Source organism: Marmota monax, unplaced genomic scaffold, assembly GCF_021218885.2.
Source record: "Marmota monax isolate L192 unplaced genomic scaffold, Marmota_monax_Labrador192_F-V1.1 WCK01_AAM20220418_F8-fsc00210, whole genome shotgun sequence".
Taxonomy (NCBI): domain Eukaryota; kingdom Metazoa; phylum Chordata; class Mammalia; order Rodentia; family Sciuridae; genus Marmota; species Marmota monax.
In genome coordinates, this window is record NW_026695248.1 from 673,546 (window position 1) to 689,874 (window position 16,329).

At 42.5% G+C, this 16,329-nt stretch overlaps 1 protein-coding gene across 6 annotated transcripts in view; it reads left to right on the top strand.

The window, feature by feature from the left end:
• The window catches only part of Inpp4a (inositol polyphosphate-4-phosphatase type I A), a 133,155-nt gene that overhangs the window by 72,144 nt on the left and 44,682 nt on the right, over window positions 1-16,329 (top strand). For all 6 annotated transcript variants that reach the window (XM_058578295.1, XM_046440308.2, XM_046440307.2 and 3 more), the window contains exons 4-8: window positions 233-277; window positions 10,718-10,836; window positions 13,628-13,744; window positions 14,026-14,105; window positions 15,667-15,778. In XM_058578295.1, coding sequence (XP_058434278.1) covers window positions 233-277; window positions 10,718-10,836; window positions 13,628-13,744; window positions 14,026-14,105; window positions 15,667-15,778 — 473 coding nt within the window. The remainder of the gene's footprint in view (window positions 1-232; window positions 278-10,717; window positions 10,837-13,627; window positions 13,745-14,025; window positions 14,106-15,666; window positions 15,779-16,329) is intronic.

Below are 16,329 nucleotides of genomic sequence, written 5' to 3' on the forward strand. Positions count from 1 at the left end.
AACCCTCTGCATTGTGGGCATGTGGACCCCAGAAGGAGGGGCATTGTGGTCTTAGAACCTGAGGCTTCTCAAAGGTAAAATGTTTAGAAAGCAAAGAAATAATTTCCTATAATAACTGGGGGTTGGGTGTGGGAAGAAGTAGAGTGGTAGATTTTATTGTATTAAATCTAAAAAAGCAAGGAAAGATTTAATAAAGGTGATTTTTTTCTTTCATTCTTTCATTTCTATTCAGGAAACATACAAGATCCAGATGAACCCATTTTAGAATTCAGCCTAGGTAGGTATCATTTTAATTTTGGGGGGGCAGAGTGGGTACTGGGGATTGAACTCAGGGACACTTGACCACTGAGCCATATCCCCAGCCCTATTTTGTATTTTGTGTTAAGACAGGATCTCATTGAGTTGCTTAGCACCTTGCTGTTGCTGAGGCTGGCTTTGAACTCTATCCTCCTGTCTTAGCCTCCTGAGCTGCTGGGAATACAGGTGTGCCCCACCACGCCCGGCTTGTTTTGTTTTGAAAAATATGTTTCTTAAAAACAAAACCACAAATCCTACCACGGGCACAGGTTTGTCTCTAAGAACTTGCTGCTATTGCCACCTCTGCAGAGGTGTTTCTAGGATGAGGCTGGAAGGAATCTCAGAGGCCCACAGGGCTACGGTCTCCTCAGAAACTTCCTGTCTGGGAAGTGCTCTGGCAGTCCTGCCATGGCCAGGGGACAGGGAAGTGAGTGCCTCAGAGCTGCTGCAGAGACTCTCTCCCCTCCTCCTATTCTTGGGAGAGGGGAGGAGTAAGAAAACTGGGCTTAGGGCTCTAATTTCTGCCCCTGGCCAGAAGAGTTTAGTTCTATATCCCTCGATTCCCTATACTGCAGAAGGTGATGATGACATCTGCCTGCTGTTCCTCTCAGTGAGAGTCAGAAAAAGTGGGTGGGAGCTGGGTGTAGTGGCACACATCTGTAATCCCAGCAATTTGGGAGGCAGAGACAAGAGGTTCACAAGTTTGAGGTCAGCTTCAGCAACTTAGCGAGACCCTGTCTCAGAATAAAAAATAAAAATTTTAAAAGGGACTGGGGAGATAGTTCAATGGTAAAGTACCTCTGGGTTTAATCCCAACCTCCTTCCCCCCAAATGGGTTAGAATGTACAGAGTCGAGGGCCAGGGCCAGAGCTCCTCTCTCCCCCAGCTCTTGGTGATAGTCAGCATTGGTTGTTGGCTCAGCAGTGATGTCCAGGAGGTAATGTGACATTAAAGAGGCACTTCTGGAGAGTCAGGTGACCTGAATTCTAGTTCTGACTGTGCCAAACAAGTTGCATGTCCTTGAGCCTGCCACTTGACCTTGCTGACCCAGTTTCCTCACGTGCTGCTTGGGGTTGCTGGTGTTCATTTGAGAGCCAAGAAGATCAAGGCAGTTAAACTCCCCTCCCCTCCTGAAAAGACTTGGACAAATTGCAAAACTCATAAAAATAAAAGTGAACCATTATTAAATTAATAGTAAATTCAGAAAATGTTACCATTTCAGATTTACCTTCCTTAACATGTTCGGAGGGTCTCCCCAGCCTTGACTTGCTGGCTGGTCTGCAGTGGACATTGAGTGCTGGGCTACATTCTGGGGTGAGAGATCTGGGGATGCAGCCATAACCCTGCTGGAATTCCATACTCCTGCTCACCACCTTAGGAGGACTTTCTTGCTTTTTACAAATTGCAAAAGTTATTCACAGACTTTTGGTTTTAGCTAGCACAGTGCATATTTCCATATACCCCCTTGTTATAGATCAGAGTTTGGGCTCAGGTTCCTCTTAAGTCCCATCAGCCAGGCAGAGACTAGAGGATTTTTTTCCTCAAGAAACTCAGAAGCAGGGGCTCCAGGCCAGGTACACCAGCCCAGAGGAGATAGGATGCTAAGCCAGAGGAAGCCAGGAGTAAGTGGAACACTTTACTGAATAACAAGCTCCTTCCACTTGTCAACTTTGCTCTCATCCTCATCCACTCCTCCCAAAGAGACAGACATACTGCTTTCTGGACCCTAACCTAAAGTAGGCATGCTGAGCAGCTCCACACTCAGCATCACTTGGCCTTCAGTGCCCCATTCTTAAAAATGTGGACATTTGTCCATGCAAAGATGTGTGCTTGAGTGTTCACTGTGGTTCAGTTCATAATAGCCTACACTGGAGACACCTCAGATGTCCATCAGCAGGAAACTCAACTCTGTGAAATAGTTAGTTATGGGAGGAATCTCATCCAGGAAGGAAAAGGATTGCGTGGCTGATACGTATAAGCACCTGGGCGAATCTTGAAAGCATTGTGCACAGCAAAAGCTGGAAGCAGTACACAGAAGCTGCATGTGGTGTGGTCCCATCCGCAAGAACCTCAAGGAAGGTTGACCTGTAGTGAGAGGAAGCAGGTTAGTGGTTGTTGGGATGGGGTTAGGACTGACTGGAAAAAGAGAAGGAACCCCTTTTTGGGGTGACGGAAGTGTTCTATATCTTAATAGTGGTGTAATTGTATGGGCATGGATGCTTCCCAAAACTTAATGAACTGTACACTTAAAATGGGTACTTTTAACTTAAAAATTGTAGCTCAAAATTTATTTAAAACAAAATGAAAGACCTGTGTGGGAGGCCTACAAATGAAAGAAAAAAATAGAACTTGGAAGAAACAGAGATGGTTCAGAAGTAGAAGAAAACATGAAAGAAATTACAATTTATATTCTCAAGAGAAGGTATTGTATCCACCAACAGGATATGATAAAAAAGAATAGCAAATGATGAACAAGATCAGTCCTTAACATTTTAAATATGACAGATAAAGTTTAGAAATTGTAGATGTGCAAAGAATTCTCCCAGAAAACAAAATTTTAAAAGCAAAGTAGGAGATGGGAGAGAAGATGAAAGTAGGAAATTAGAGAGCAAATGCAGGAAGTCTAACATTTAAAAGAGAAAATAGAAAAGAATGCAAGGGAGGAAATTACCAAGAAATAATATAAGAATTCTGAGAACTGAAGAATGTGTTTCTGGGTTAAAATGCCTCACAAAAACCGAGAACAATGATTGAAAAAGGCATGCATCATGGTGAAATTTCAGAACACAGGAATTAAATGAAGATCCAAAAAACTTCTGGAGGAAAAAACTGTATTTATAGTTAGGAATAAAACTAACATGGAACTCCTGAGTCACATTGGAAACTTGAAGACAGACAGGCAGCAACACCTTTAATTATATCTTCAACCTAGAATTTTCTGTCCAAGCAGACTGTGAGTGGAATGTGAGGGCAGAAAAAACTTGTTTCAGCTCTGCAGAGTCACAGATGAATTGACTTCCCCCACTTCCTTTTTCTAGAAGTTATAGAGCATGTGCTCCACCCAAAAGAGAGAGGGAATACGTTGAGGAAAAAATGACTTGGTGTCCAGGAAACAGGGTCTATACTGGAGAGAAGTGGCTCATGATAAATGGCATATGCTTAACTTTAATCTTGTGGAATGTGAGTTTAACACAAAATTGAGCTGAAACGATTGAGTAGAGAGAAAGGATGAACATTGTATAATTAAATTAAAACTCCTTATCCTCTGTAATAGAAATTGGGACATTTCTGAATGTGGCAGCTCAAGAGCAGTAATGCAGTCATGTTAATTAGATTCAGAGGAGAAAAGAGCTTAAGCAAGGGAGGGTGAATTATCTTCAGTGGATTTCACCACAGTTTTTAAAACAGTGGACAGGAGTGGTGTGCTTGTGTGGGCAAATACTTTGATTTCTAAAAGAAAAAAGTCAATAAATTTTAAGAGTTTAAGAATTGCTCACTTCTGTAAAACCATACAGAAAGTGTTCAGAGGAAAAGGAAACCCTACTGGAGAGAGATAATCAGTTGGCATTTTCGTTTAAAACTCTTTTCAAATATATGTGTATTTTCTACCCTCACAAAGTTCTATTTGGGAATTTATGAGTGCAGCTGGTGGCAGAGGTGATGGAATTGTTTTTAGAAATGGCACCCAGTATTCTTGACATGCCCTTGTGGTGTAGAAAACTATCACTGGCATCCTTTCATTGAATAGGTGAATGTTTGCTTCATTATATCAGCTGTGTTCCTTATTGTAACCAGTTTCTATTATTGAACATTTAGGCTTTTTAATTTGTCATTCTACATACCACCATAGTTAACATACTTAGATTTCTTTGTACATTTTGCTGATTATTTTCATAGGGCAAACTCTTGAATGTGGAATTGCTAAGTCAAATGATATGCACTTGCAATGTGTCTTACCAGTTTGCCTCAGCATTTAACATTTATTCGGCTGGGATTACAGATGATCTGGCTAGAGAGACAAGGCATGCACATTAGAGGTGAATCCAAATGAGTGAGTGACATGGGTGGTGATCAGCAGGAGATGGACTGTGGGCTGCTCAAAGGAAGCTCCAGGAGGCTATGGAAGTGGAGCTAGTAGTTAAGCACGGGGTGAGATTTAGGTAGGATGGGTGGGGGGATCAGGCTAGGAGAGAATGTCACTTGTGGAAAGGTTATGTTCTGAAAGCAGCCACAGCCCATCAGCAGTCTACCCATCCTTTGGCCACCTGAAATCATGGTGAAAACCAGTAGCCTAGAAATCACTGTAGGGAACAGAATGAGGTTGGAGATCCTACAAAGTTCTATTTGCAGTTGTCATTTGACCTGTCTGGCAGACTCCTAAAAAACCCCACTTGTGAGACTTGGCTTAATCTGGCCTCAGAATTCCCTTAGTGGGAGCAACTTTTTTTTTTTTTTTTTTTCCTGAGAGCATGTCAGAAATGATCAGTGGCTAGAGTTGAAGAATATCTCAGTGTCTATTTAGCATGTGGCCCTGGTTCAATTCCCAGCACCACAAGGGGGGGGGGGGGTAGGAAATCAGTTTTTTTAAAGCATTGCAGCTGCCTGAGGCTGTACTAACAGTTGAGGCAAACAAAAAGCTGGGGGTGGGAGAAGCCTTTAAAGGGAAAGCTGGGGAATGGTATGTCCATAAGGAGCTTTGAAAAGCTCTGGCATGTTCATGGCAGCTGGCACACATGCAGGGCTGTGCACATGCTCAGGAAAGACCTGAGGAGGCTGAGCTATCTCCTCACAATGACCTTGAGGCTCTGCACAAGCAGGAAGTGAAGACAGTTACAAACTGCCTTCCTGAACCCCGAAGATGTAACCCAGTCTGCACACAGAAACTTCTAGCAAAAGCACCACACATCAGAGGTTTGTGGTTTCTGGTATTTAAGGAGATCTCTATCCAGTTTTATCTGACCACTAAGCTTAATAGTAGTTGCTACAGTGGCCACATGTGGAAGAGAATTAGATGAGGCAAGTCCCTGAGTGAGTGACAGAGGTGGTGAACATCAGTAGCAACAGAAAAGCAGCAACAAACCCTGGGGAGGGGAGGGCAGGGCAAGGGACCTGATTTCCAGAGTTGCCACAGTAGATTTTTTAAATCTATTTTTCAACAAAGAATGAGATATGCAAAAAGGTCAAGAAAGTATGGTTCATATACAGGGAAATTAACAGAACAAAACAAACCTTATAGTCAGTAGGAACTGACTATAGGAAACACAGGTATTTGACCTACTAGACGAAAGTTTTAAATCAACTATTTTAAATATGTTCAAAAAATGGAAGGAAATCCTGTCTAAAGAACTAATTAAAAGCATGAGAACAGTATCTCACCAAATAGAGAATATCAGTGCAAAGGCAGAAAAGAACCAAAGAGAAATTTGTAAAAAGAACCAAATGGAATTTCTGCAGTTCAAAAATATAATAATTGAAATTAAAAATCCATTAAACAAGGCTCAACCACAGACAGAGAAAGAAACTGCAAATGTAGAAGACAGGTCAATTGGCATTTTTCAGTCTGAGGAACAGAAAGCAAAAAGAAGAAAAATAAAGAGAGTGTCAGAGCCGTGTGGGACAACACCAAATAAGTGTACCAACATAGGTTTCAATGGAGTTCCAGGAAAAGACAGAGGGGAGGGGAGAGAAAAAATACTTGAAGAAATCATGGCCAGAAACTTCCCACATTTGATGGAAAACGTATAAGAAGCCCAGTAAACTCCAAGTTGGATAAGCTCAAAGAGATTCACACCTGGAGACATTATAATTAAACCATCAAAAGCCAAAGAATTTAAAAAGCAGCAAGAGAGGTGACTTACTATGTACAAGGGATCTTCAGCAAGAGTAAACATCTCTTATCACAAACTCTGGTGTTCAGAAGGAAGTAGGATGACATATTCCCATTCCTGAAAGGAAAAGCCAGTCATCCAACAATTCTATATCCAGCAAAAAAGTCCTTCGAATGTGAGAGATGAAGAGATACATCCACGTGAAGACATGTATACAAATGTTTATAGCATTATTTTGTAATAACTAAAATGTGTAAGTAACCAAAATATCTTAATTGATGAATGGACAAATGGTATGCAGTATGCTCATTCAGTAGATCATGATTCATCACTAAAAAGGAGTGGAGTATTGATACTGGCTGTAGAAGGAGTAAGCATTGAAACCATGCCAGATCGAAGAAGCCAGAGACAAAAGGCCACATTCTGTGTGATCCCATTTATATAAAGTGTCCAGAATAGATAGATATATACAGAAGAGATTAGTGGTTTCTGGAGGGCTGGGGAAGAGGGATGGATGGCAAATGATTGTTTATGGCCATAGCTTTTTTTAGTATTTATTTTTTAGCTATAGGTAGACATAATATATATATATATTTTTTTATGTGGTGCTGAGGATCGAACCCAGGGCCTCGTGCATGCTAGGCAAGCGCTCTACCTCTCAGCCACAACCCCAGCCCATAGGGGCAGTTTTGTTTTTCTTTTGAAGTGATGATAATGTTAAGGAACTAGATAATGGTAATGGTTCCAGAACTCTGTAATACCCTACCAACCACTGAATCGTATACTTGAGGGTGGTGGATTTTATAGTGTGTGAAGTAGATCTTACAGAAAATATCTTTTTTAAAAAAAATCAAAAGTACACTACTAAAAATGAATACAAACACATAAAAACAAACAAAGGAACAATCTCACAGCTCAAAGAATAAATATCAAGAATCAGGCATTTTGAGTGAAGAGATGTGACAATATCTGGCATTGTATTATTAAATGCTTAGGAGACCCAGAAGAAGAAAAAGAGACAGAAAGAGGAACAGCAGGCCAGAAGTAACAGAAGAATCTTTTCCTGGAAGAAGGGTGGATGTAAGACCCAAAATGTTCACCAACTGCTAGGTGTCTCCTTTTGAAACTTGTAAATTCCAAGGATAAAGAAAAAAATTTAACATGCTTCTAAGTGACAATGAAAAACCAAATCCTACCATTAAGGACAACTTGAAAAAAAGGAGAAAAATCTAGAAAAAAGGAGCAAAAATCTAAGAAGTATCTTATTCATGTTTCCAGGAAACTGATAACTCTGTAATGGAGCTGAAGGTGGAGACACAGTATTGTTGTTGGTTGTTTTTTTTTTTTTTTTTTTTGAGGGCTCACAGTGACTCCCAAGAGAAAGCTGAGCAGGGCTTCAGATACTTCAGTACCAAAGTGATGGGAATTATTTTTCTAAGGCCCATAAGGGGAAAGATACTTGGTGAAATTCCTTTCACTTTGGTTTAGAATAGAAAAGACTATACTTCTAGATTAAAGGGAACCAGAAGCAGGCGCTTGCTACAGGTCCAGTTCCCAAAAGTTAAGAATGTCAGTGCTTCTTAGAACCTGGTAGAGGCAATCACAGGTCTTTTCTGAAGAAAGCATCATCTTGGGCCTCAAGTCATTCCTGTAAACAATTTTTAAAAAGTTATATTCAGCATAAGTTCATGAATTTTGAAAAACACAAACAGAAATAACAAACAATAGAAACAGACCCACAAAGATTTGGGATGTGAAAGTTGCTGGCTGTTTTAGTGAGGTTGGGCTGCTGGAACAAGAGCAGAGACTGAGTGGCTTTAGCAAAAGAAATTTATTTCTCAGAGTTCTGGAGGCTGGGGATTCAAAGATTGTGGAGCCAGCAGGTCCACTGTCTGCTGGCTTTGCAGGTGACCATTTTGTTGTATCCTCATGTAGCAAAGAGCAGAGCAAGGAGAGCATGTCTCCTCTTTAAAGGCACTAATTCCAGCTCACGAGGACTCTGTTGTTGCGGCCTAATGGCCTCCCAAAGGCTCTTCCTCCTGACACCAGCATCTTGGGGTTAGGATTTTAATATGTGAATTTTGAGGGGATACAGGCATTCAGTTCATAACATTAAGTTAAAGGGGAATAAAGAGAATAAAGACATTATTGACACCTCATCAGAGAATGAAAAACCATAAAAGAACCAAGTGAATATTCAGATCAGCAAGTTTAACAACCTGTGGGTGGGTCTGAGAAGCAGAATTGACACAGTTGAAGAGAAAGTTGATGGTCTTAGATTATAAGTCAAGAAGAGAACTTCCAAAAGAAGCCAGAGACAGAAAATAATGGAAACAACAACAATAAAAACAAAAGAGTATAAAAAGAGTGAGAGTATCTGTTTATTTTGTGTTCAAGAAGAAACAGAGACGGGTCAGAAGTGTATGTATTGGACAAATTATATTATATATTTGTATGCATATAAAGTATGTGACAACAAATTCCATCCATATGTACAACTATAATGCACCAATAAAAATTGTGGGGAAAAAATAAAACTACCAAGTTAAAAAAAGTGTATTAATAGGTGAGCATTTTTTCCCAGCTAATAAAATTCAGCAAGTCACAGAACTAGTAAAAATAAAATATCCCTAGATACATCATAGTTAAACTGTCGGAAGCCAAAGTCAATGGGAAAATCAGTAAAGTTGCTAGAACACAAACAAACACGTACAAAAGCACAGAGTAGCAATAATTAGACTGACTGTTGACTTCATAATAGAAGAAAAAGAAACTCAGAGACACAATGTTTAAAGGTTTTAGAGAAAGTAACTGCCTAGAGAAAATAATCTTAAGGATTTGGGTACAAATAGAGACATTTTCAGACCATGAAAGCTGAAAGAAGGTGTTGTGAACACAGACTTGCAGTGTAAACAGTGCTGAGGTGTTGAGCTCACAGGTGTGGAAAGGACTGGAAAGCCAAGCACTAGAAGGGCCCTGGGCAAGCTGGGCGTAGCTCAGTGAAGAGTGGCTGTGTGAAATAAAGCACACACACGCATGTGCCAGCAGAAGAGCTGGTGTGGCCATGCTAATGGCAGGCAGAGTGTAATTAGAACCCTAAAGAGCAGTGTGGGCTGTGTGCAATGGTTAGATCCTTTCAAAGGACAATGATAGCCAGTAATTTCCTCCAAGTGGCCTCTTGAACAAACCTTCTCAGCCAAACCGCCTCAAACACAGCAAGGTGTCTCCCACCCCAACCCCTCCATCAAGTTTGCCTCTCCTCCTTCCATTGCTTTGTATTTTCCTGACTTTTCTTTTCATCATTTTCTTTCTTTCTAATTATTGCTTCTTTTGTCTGTATTACTGTCTTCATCCCAAGCCTTCTTCTCCTTCTGCATTACCTCTGCATTTGTCCCTCCTGTTGTGGACATGCGGATATTTTTTTAAATTAGAGTTGAAGGTAGACTTTCTATTTTTTTCATTGTGACAGAATACACATAGTATAAATGTTACCATTTTAAACATTTTAAAGTGTACAGTTGAATGATATTAAATTATATGCCTGCCACCACCACCCATCTCCAGAACGTTTTCATTTTGAAAAACTGAGTTAATTTTACTTTTCTCTATTCATAATTTTAAAGGGAGCAGCTGAACATTTATGTTTTTCTAAATGAATCCCACAAAAAAAGCTAATTATTTTTACTGCTGTTGAACATTGATTTGTTGTGTATTTTCTCAAATCCAAGATATACCTTTTTCACATTTTAACATCTCTTTAATTTAAGGAAATAACTTCCTCTCAATGGCATAGCATAGTTTAATGACAGTGGGTTTTGTTTTTCCCCTTTCATAGTGCATTTTATGTCAGAGAGCATGTTAGATTCAATGAGATGTAAGTTTTTCCTGTGGATCACTTCTGTGATAGAATTATCTGAGATGTGTACTATTCAGAGTGTACTATCAGATGTGTACTTCAGAGTACGTAGCACATCATATTTTTCAACCAAAATGGTTCTGCAAGATATCTTTAGTTCTGAGAAGTTACACTGAGTGTTTTGCACATAATGTGTCTTATTAGGAGAATAGATGAACAATGACATTTTCAAAATAAAGTTTTTTTTTTTTTAATTTTGCCATAGAATTTTAATTTTATTCCCAATATACATTGATGCTCACACCAAGATGCGGGGGGTGCTGGGCTTAGAGTTAGCCACACTGTCACAGGATGCAGGCACGTGGAGCCCTGTTGTAGATTTCAGACTTGTGTCTTCTTGGTCATTTGGTTGGAATTCAGTTCACTATCGAAGGCCAGCTGTTGGGGGCATATGGAGGACCCCCAAGAGAGAGAGCTAGCTCTGTTTTCCGTTGTGTGGACATAGGAAGCCATCTTTAACACCACCTGCCTCTGCAGCTGTGGGCCTGCTGTCCTGCAGGGCGGGAGAAGGGCAAAGGAAGGGGGAAAGACTGAAATTTGTAAAATCACTTTCCTGTGACAGTGTGATCATCTTATCCTCCCGAGTGTCATCATCTGCTTTCTTTTGGCTTGGAGCATACAGCTAACCAGCGCCTGGTTTTGAAGAATTTGTTTTTTTCCTGTCTTGATTCTGTAGCTTGCAGTGAGTTGCATACGCCATCGCTAGATCGAAAACCAAATAGTTTTGTAGCAGTGAGCGTCACCACCCCTCCTCAGGCGTTCTGGACGAAGCATGCACAGACAGAGATCATTGAGGTGGGTGTTCTGGGGGCCTGGGATTCGCTGCCATGGTATTCACAGCCTCACCGGACACTGCTCCTTTCCGAGCATCTTAGCTACAGTTGTGTTTATGTGAGTTGTTGGTTTTACAGAGTTTTCAGTACATTGATATTTTTCATTCCACTCATTTGCCATGTCCTTGACAGTTTTTGATTAACTATTTGATGGGTATTTGGAGCAGTGATCTTCTAAGGTTCATTGCCTCTTAAGAAGGCCTAATTCTTCCTTGTCATTTCCAGCTGGCTGCTACTTTTAAATTCCATAGGGTTTAATTTGGAATTGTGCTCTTTTTTTGGGTAAGGAGGTGACGGTATTGGGGATTGAACCTCAGGCCTCATACATGCTAAGCAAGCACTGTACCACTGAGCCTCATCCCTGACCTTTTTTATTTTATTTTGAGATAGGATCTCACAAAGTTCCCCAGGTTGGCTTCTGACTTTTAGTCCTACGGCCTCAGCCTCCCTAGTAGTTGGGATTACAGGAAAAAAATTGTGGTTGTTAATCAAAATTTGGAAGAGTTCTGTCTATTAATCAGTCCTCTTACTGGCACATATCCTTAGTTTTGTTGGTTTTTATTTTTATTTTTTGTTTTTCACAGTAGTGGGGATTGAACCAGGTCCTTGCACATGCTAGGCAAGTGCTCTACTACCAGGCTGCATCCTAGTAGTAGAGACAGGTCTTGCTTGCTAATTTGCCAAGGCAGGCCTTGAACTTGTGATCCTCCTGCCTCAGCCTCGTGAGCTGGGATTATAGGCCTGCACCTCTGCACCTTGCCTATCTTTACATCCTTTTGAATTTTTTTAAAGTACTTTTTTTGTTGTAAATAGACACAATACCTTTCTTTCTTTCTTTTTTATGTGGTGCTAAGAAACCTAGTGCCTCATATGTGCCAGGCAAGTGCTCTACCATATATGTTAACTCTACTTTAACTTAATTTATGCATGTACTGAAAAAATTTTACAAAATCCCTTAAGATAATTGATGCATCACATAAGTTGCAGTGTGAAATTCCATAGGGTTTAATTTGGAATGTGAAGAATAACCAACTAAATTAAACTGCATTTACATTATTTTTACATTTTCACATAAAGACATAATAGTACATAATTTTACATAAAAACAGTTTTACATTTTGGAAGCTAGAGTATTCTTTTAGTCTCTTAGAAACTTGTTTCCAAGGTTAGGTCAACTGTTGTGGTTTTTAGCACTGCCCACCCATCAAGCTCAGTGAGAGGTAATGACACAGAGGCAGAGTCCCTGTCCTCGGGTGTTCCCAGCCTGTGAGGGGGGAGGCAGAAAGGAACAGGTCCACCTCCATATACAGCACCGTGGGGCAGTGTAGAGTAGCACGGTGAGGCAAGCCAGGACACGGCGACCTATCTAGCTCTGAGGGTCAGAGCAGCTTCCTTAGAGGGGCTGGATGAAATTCTGCCCCAGCAGGTCCAGGGTGGAGCCCAGGACTCTTTTCCTCACAGACGCCCAGGTGATGCCCACGTGGCTGGTCCTCATGTGGAAGAGCTTGTTCAGTGGTAGCTCTGCAAAGGCAGCATGATAACAAGCATCATGTGGGTTTGGGAATAGCTATCCTGCTTAGTGTGGGCTCAGGCAAGGAGGGCAAGGACAGAAGGACTGGATGGCCAGAGAGTTGGTGATGTGGCACACAGCCAGCCACTGCAGGCTGCAGGGAAGTCACATGACCAGGTGTCCTGATTTGGACAGGTGTTTGGGGGAGTTATGCAGGAACTGACTTTGTCAGAGGGAGGAAGTGGAAGGAAGGGATGAATGTGAGAGAGGCTCAGGAGGTGGAACTTGTAGAAGTTCATGGCTGCTGGGTGGTTGACAGTGATGGAGGAGGCACCAAAGCAGGCCCACAGGTGTTTAGCCTGCTTGGAAAGAGTCAGAGATAGCTTTACCATGGACAATGGAGGGAGATTCCCCAGGAGGGACTGTCCAGCAGACATGGAGAGACTGGAGCTGGAGCTGCAGAGAGAACCCAGCCAGAGGCCCGGGCATCAGAGCATCACAGCAGGTGCCAACAGGAAACAACGCAGTTTAGCTATGGTGTTTCACACTGCCTGAGAAAGAGGATGATGTAGAGCCTTGAGGGGCAGGGCTATGTTGCCAGGAAATAGCCACCTATGATCTAGAAACTAGCAGCTGGGCCTAAAAGAAAAATAGCTTTGGGGCTGGGCTGGGGCTCAGCAATAGTACACTTGCCTGGTATGTGTGAGGTACTGGGTTCGATTCTCAGCACCGCATATGAATAAATAAAATAAGGGTCTGTCAACAACTAAAAATAAATATTTTTTAAAATGAGATAGCTTTTAAAAGTCAATCTTTAATTATTCCAAGCAGAGGAGTCTAGAAATAATAAGCCATTTCTTCTTCCCTGTTTGTACATCTTAAAGAGACAGCCCAAAGTGGTAAGTCCAAATGTGCAGCACATCTGAAGCCGTGACACTGAGAATAGGTGTGCATGTGGCACACGGTTTCACTTTACAAAATTCCTCCTCCTGAGTGGGAACCTTAGAAATGAGCCCACAGTAGCAACTTGCACCGCAGGCCTGTTTGTTGTGTCTGGATATTAACAGTCTGCGGCAGACTGCATTTTCCTCTTTGGGATAGCAGATTTTTGGTCTCATGCTGCCATTACATTAGGTACTCTGAGTCAGTAAAATGTTAGTTTCTCATTCTAAAAATGTTAGATTACTTCAAAAACAATTATTTTTTAAAAATCCAACTCTGATTATTTTCTTTTTTCTTCTAGGGAACCAATAATCCTATATTTCTGAGCAGCATTGCCTTCTTTCAAGACTCTCTTATCAATCAGATGACACAAATCAAATTATCTGTATATGATGTCAAAGATAGATCTCAGGGAACAGTTAAGTAACATGCCATGGTTCATGGAATTTTCTCCCCATTTTTACAGTTGTGTAATCATTTGAGTGAGTGGTGAGCACAGGATTGATTTCACTACTGGCTCACAAAGCAACTCATGTCTAACACATTTGTCTTTGGGAATTGCTTTCTGAGCATTCCTCATGGGCTTCTAAGACGAGTGTGAGATGGCTATGGGAAGCAGCACCACTCCCCTGGGTGTGGCAACTGGACCAGAGGCAGATGAGTGCACTTATGCTTCTCTCTCTCTCTCCGCCTCTTCAGATGTATTTACTGGGCTCTGGAACATTCGTTGTCAAAGATCTGCTCCAGGACAGGTATCACAGGTTACACTTAACACTAAGGTTGGTATTTGCTCTTATTCCTTTGAAAGGCTCTGGAATTGTGGGTCCAGGGACAGGTGGGGAAAGGCCCTACTTCCTTTTCTGAGAGGACACCCTGGCTTCCCCAGAGGCAGGTCTGAGCCAGTGGTATTTTCTGCTGAGGTAAGGCAAGATGAACCACCCTGCCCATCAGAGAATCGGTCAGGATGGAAATGCGTGCTGTCTGTCGGACATATGAGCACAGCTGTATCAGATCTAGAGGGCCCAGACCTGATAATACTAAATGTAGCTGTCATCTTCCCTTTCGCAGTAGAGCATAATCTCCTGTAGGGAGGATTTTTTTTTCTGCTTTGTTCATTGATATTCTAACCACCTAGAACAGGGCTATGCTCAGGAAGTGTTTGTTGAATGAGTGAATGAATGAAAGGGAAACCCCCACTGCATCCCTAGACAGGAAGATGAAAAGTGTCGAGATGTCAGTCCTTCTCCAAGTGATTTTAGGGGCAGTTCCCACCAAAACCCTGGCATGTTGTTCTGTATTCAAAATCATGTAAAAATTGGACATATATTGCCTAGGGGAATAATCTAAAATAGCAAAGAAAATTCAACAAAGTCTCTGCAATTTTGAGACATTTGGAAGCTACCATAAGTAATGACAGTGTTGGGAGCATTGGCTGTCCAATCTGCCCACAGGATGAGAGCCCTGCATCAGTCCTGGGTGTGTAGGGAGAACGCAATGCAGGAAAAGGAAGAATATTGGTTAAAATTAGAGCTCATGTGAGGGAAATTGCTGTTGAGGCAAAATATGTAGGTAGATCAAGTGCCAGAACTAAATCTAGTTGGATTAGAGTTAGTTGTGAGAAGTGGACATCTTCCTTTGGAAAAGGAGCTCAAGGACTTCTCTGGGCATGAGAACAGTGACAGAAAGTCACAAAGGAAATGGTCATTAGATATGATAAAAATTGGAACCAGACTGACTCAGACATCATAAATGAAACACTTGGGGCTCGAAGGTGTCCCTCGGGCTCTGATGGATGATTCAGATGGGCACAGCCATCATCTACCCTGAGGGACCTTGCTGGTAAAGACAACCAGGGCTGGGGTAGCATGGGCTACATCACTTCAGGATGCAGGGCCTTCAGGCAGTCCTGTGTGGTCTCAGTTTGCCTGGAGTCTCAGCCTAGGCCTAGTGCTTATGAAGCCTTGAGGGTGAGGTGGGAAGGAGCAGAAAGTGGTCCATTGCCAGAAAAAGATACTCTTTATCCCTGAATCTGAGATGCACCCTATCACCCCTGAGCAGTGACCTCCAGGGCCAGTGGTGGCTTCTCGTCAGGGAGGCCCCCTCCTACTTCACCAGGCGCATCCACACTGTCCCATCAGATGCAGCCCTCTCTTGTGCCCCCTGGTTTCCTTGTGTGTCTCTCCCAGAGGGGGCACATAGCAGTGACAGGTGACTGACTAACCAGCTGGCTGGGTCTTGCCACTCCCAGGACCCCTGAAAAGTTCAGGATGGCTGAACTTTGCTTTTAAGCAGAAAAGACACACAGTGACAACCCTCACCAAAGCACGCTGCTTATTGCAGGTCTGCAGAGAGTGATCGTGTGGGCAACATCACCGTGATCGGCTGGCAGATGGAGGAGAAGTCAGATCAGCGGCCCCCTGTGACCCGGTCTGTAGACAGTGTCAATGGCAGGGTGAGTAGGCCACCTCCTTCTCTCCCTCAGAAGGACTGGGAGGGCCAGTCAGTTGGTGTTGGGGCTGGGCCTCTGTGCCTGCTCCTTGCAGCTGCCCCGCAGGACACTCAAATCCTCCAGGCATGGCTCCAAGGAGGAGGAGAGAGCGAGGACTCGGCCTGAGAGTGTGAGAGGAGAGGCTGTTGAGACCAGGTCATCCCTTAGATTTTGGTAATAACTCTCCCCAGACACACACAGACCCCATAGTCACCTCGTACACCCCATCTCCTCAGGACCCACTCCTCTCCAGCAAGCACCCTCCTGCCCATCCCTCACTCAGAAGCCCTGAGCCCTCAACGAGAGCTCTAATTTAAGAGTTCCAACACTGCGTAGTCCTAGTTGTAAGGTCTGACGGTGTCTCATCTTATTCAGAATGTGTCTTGGCATCGCCTGTCCTTCCCTTTTGTTTTGCACACCACACCACTGAAACCCGAGGTGAAGTGAGTGAGGAGACGCATCTCTGAGGAAAATAGGGTGTGCGTGGAGTTTTCCGGGTGCCCGGGGAGGGGAGC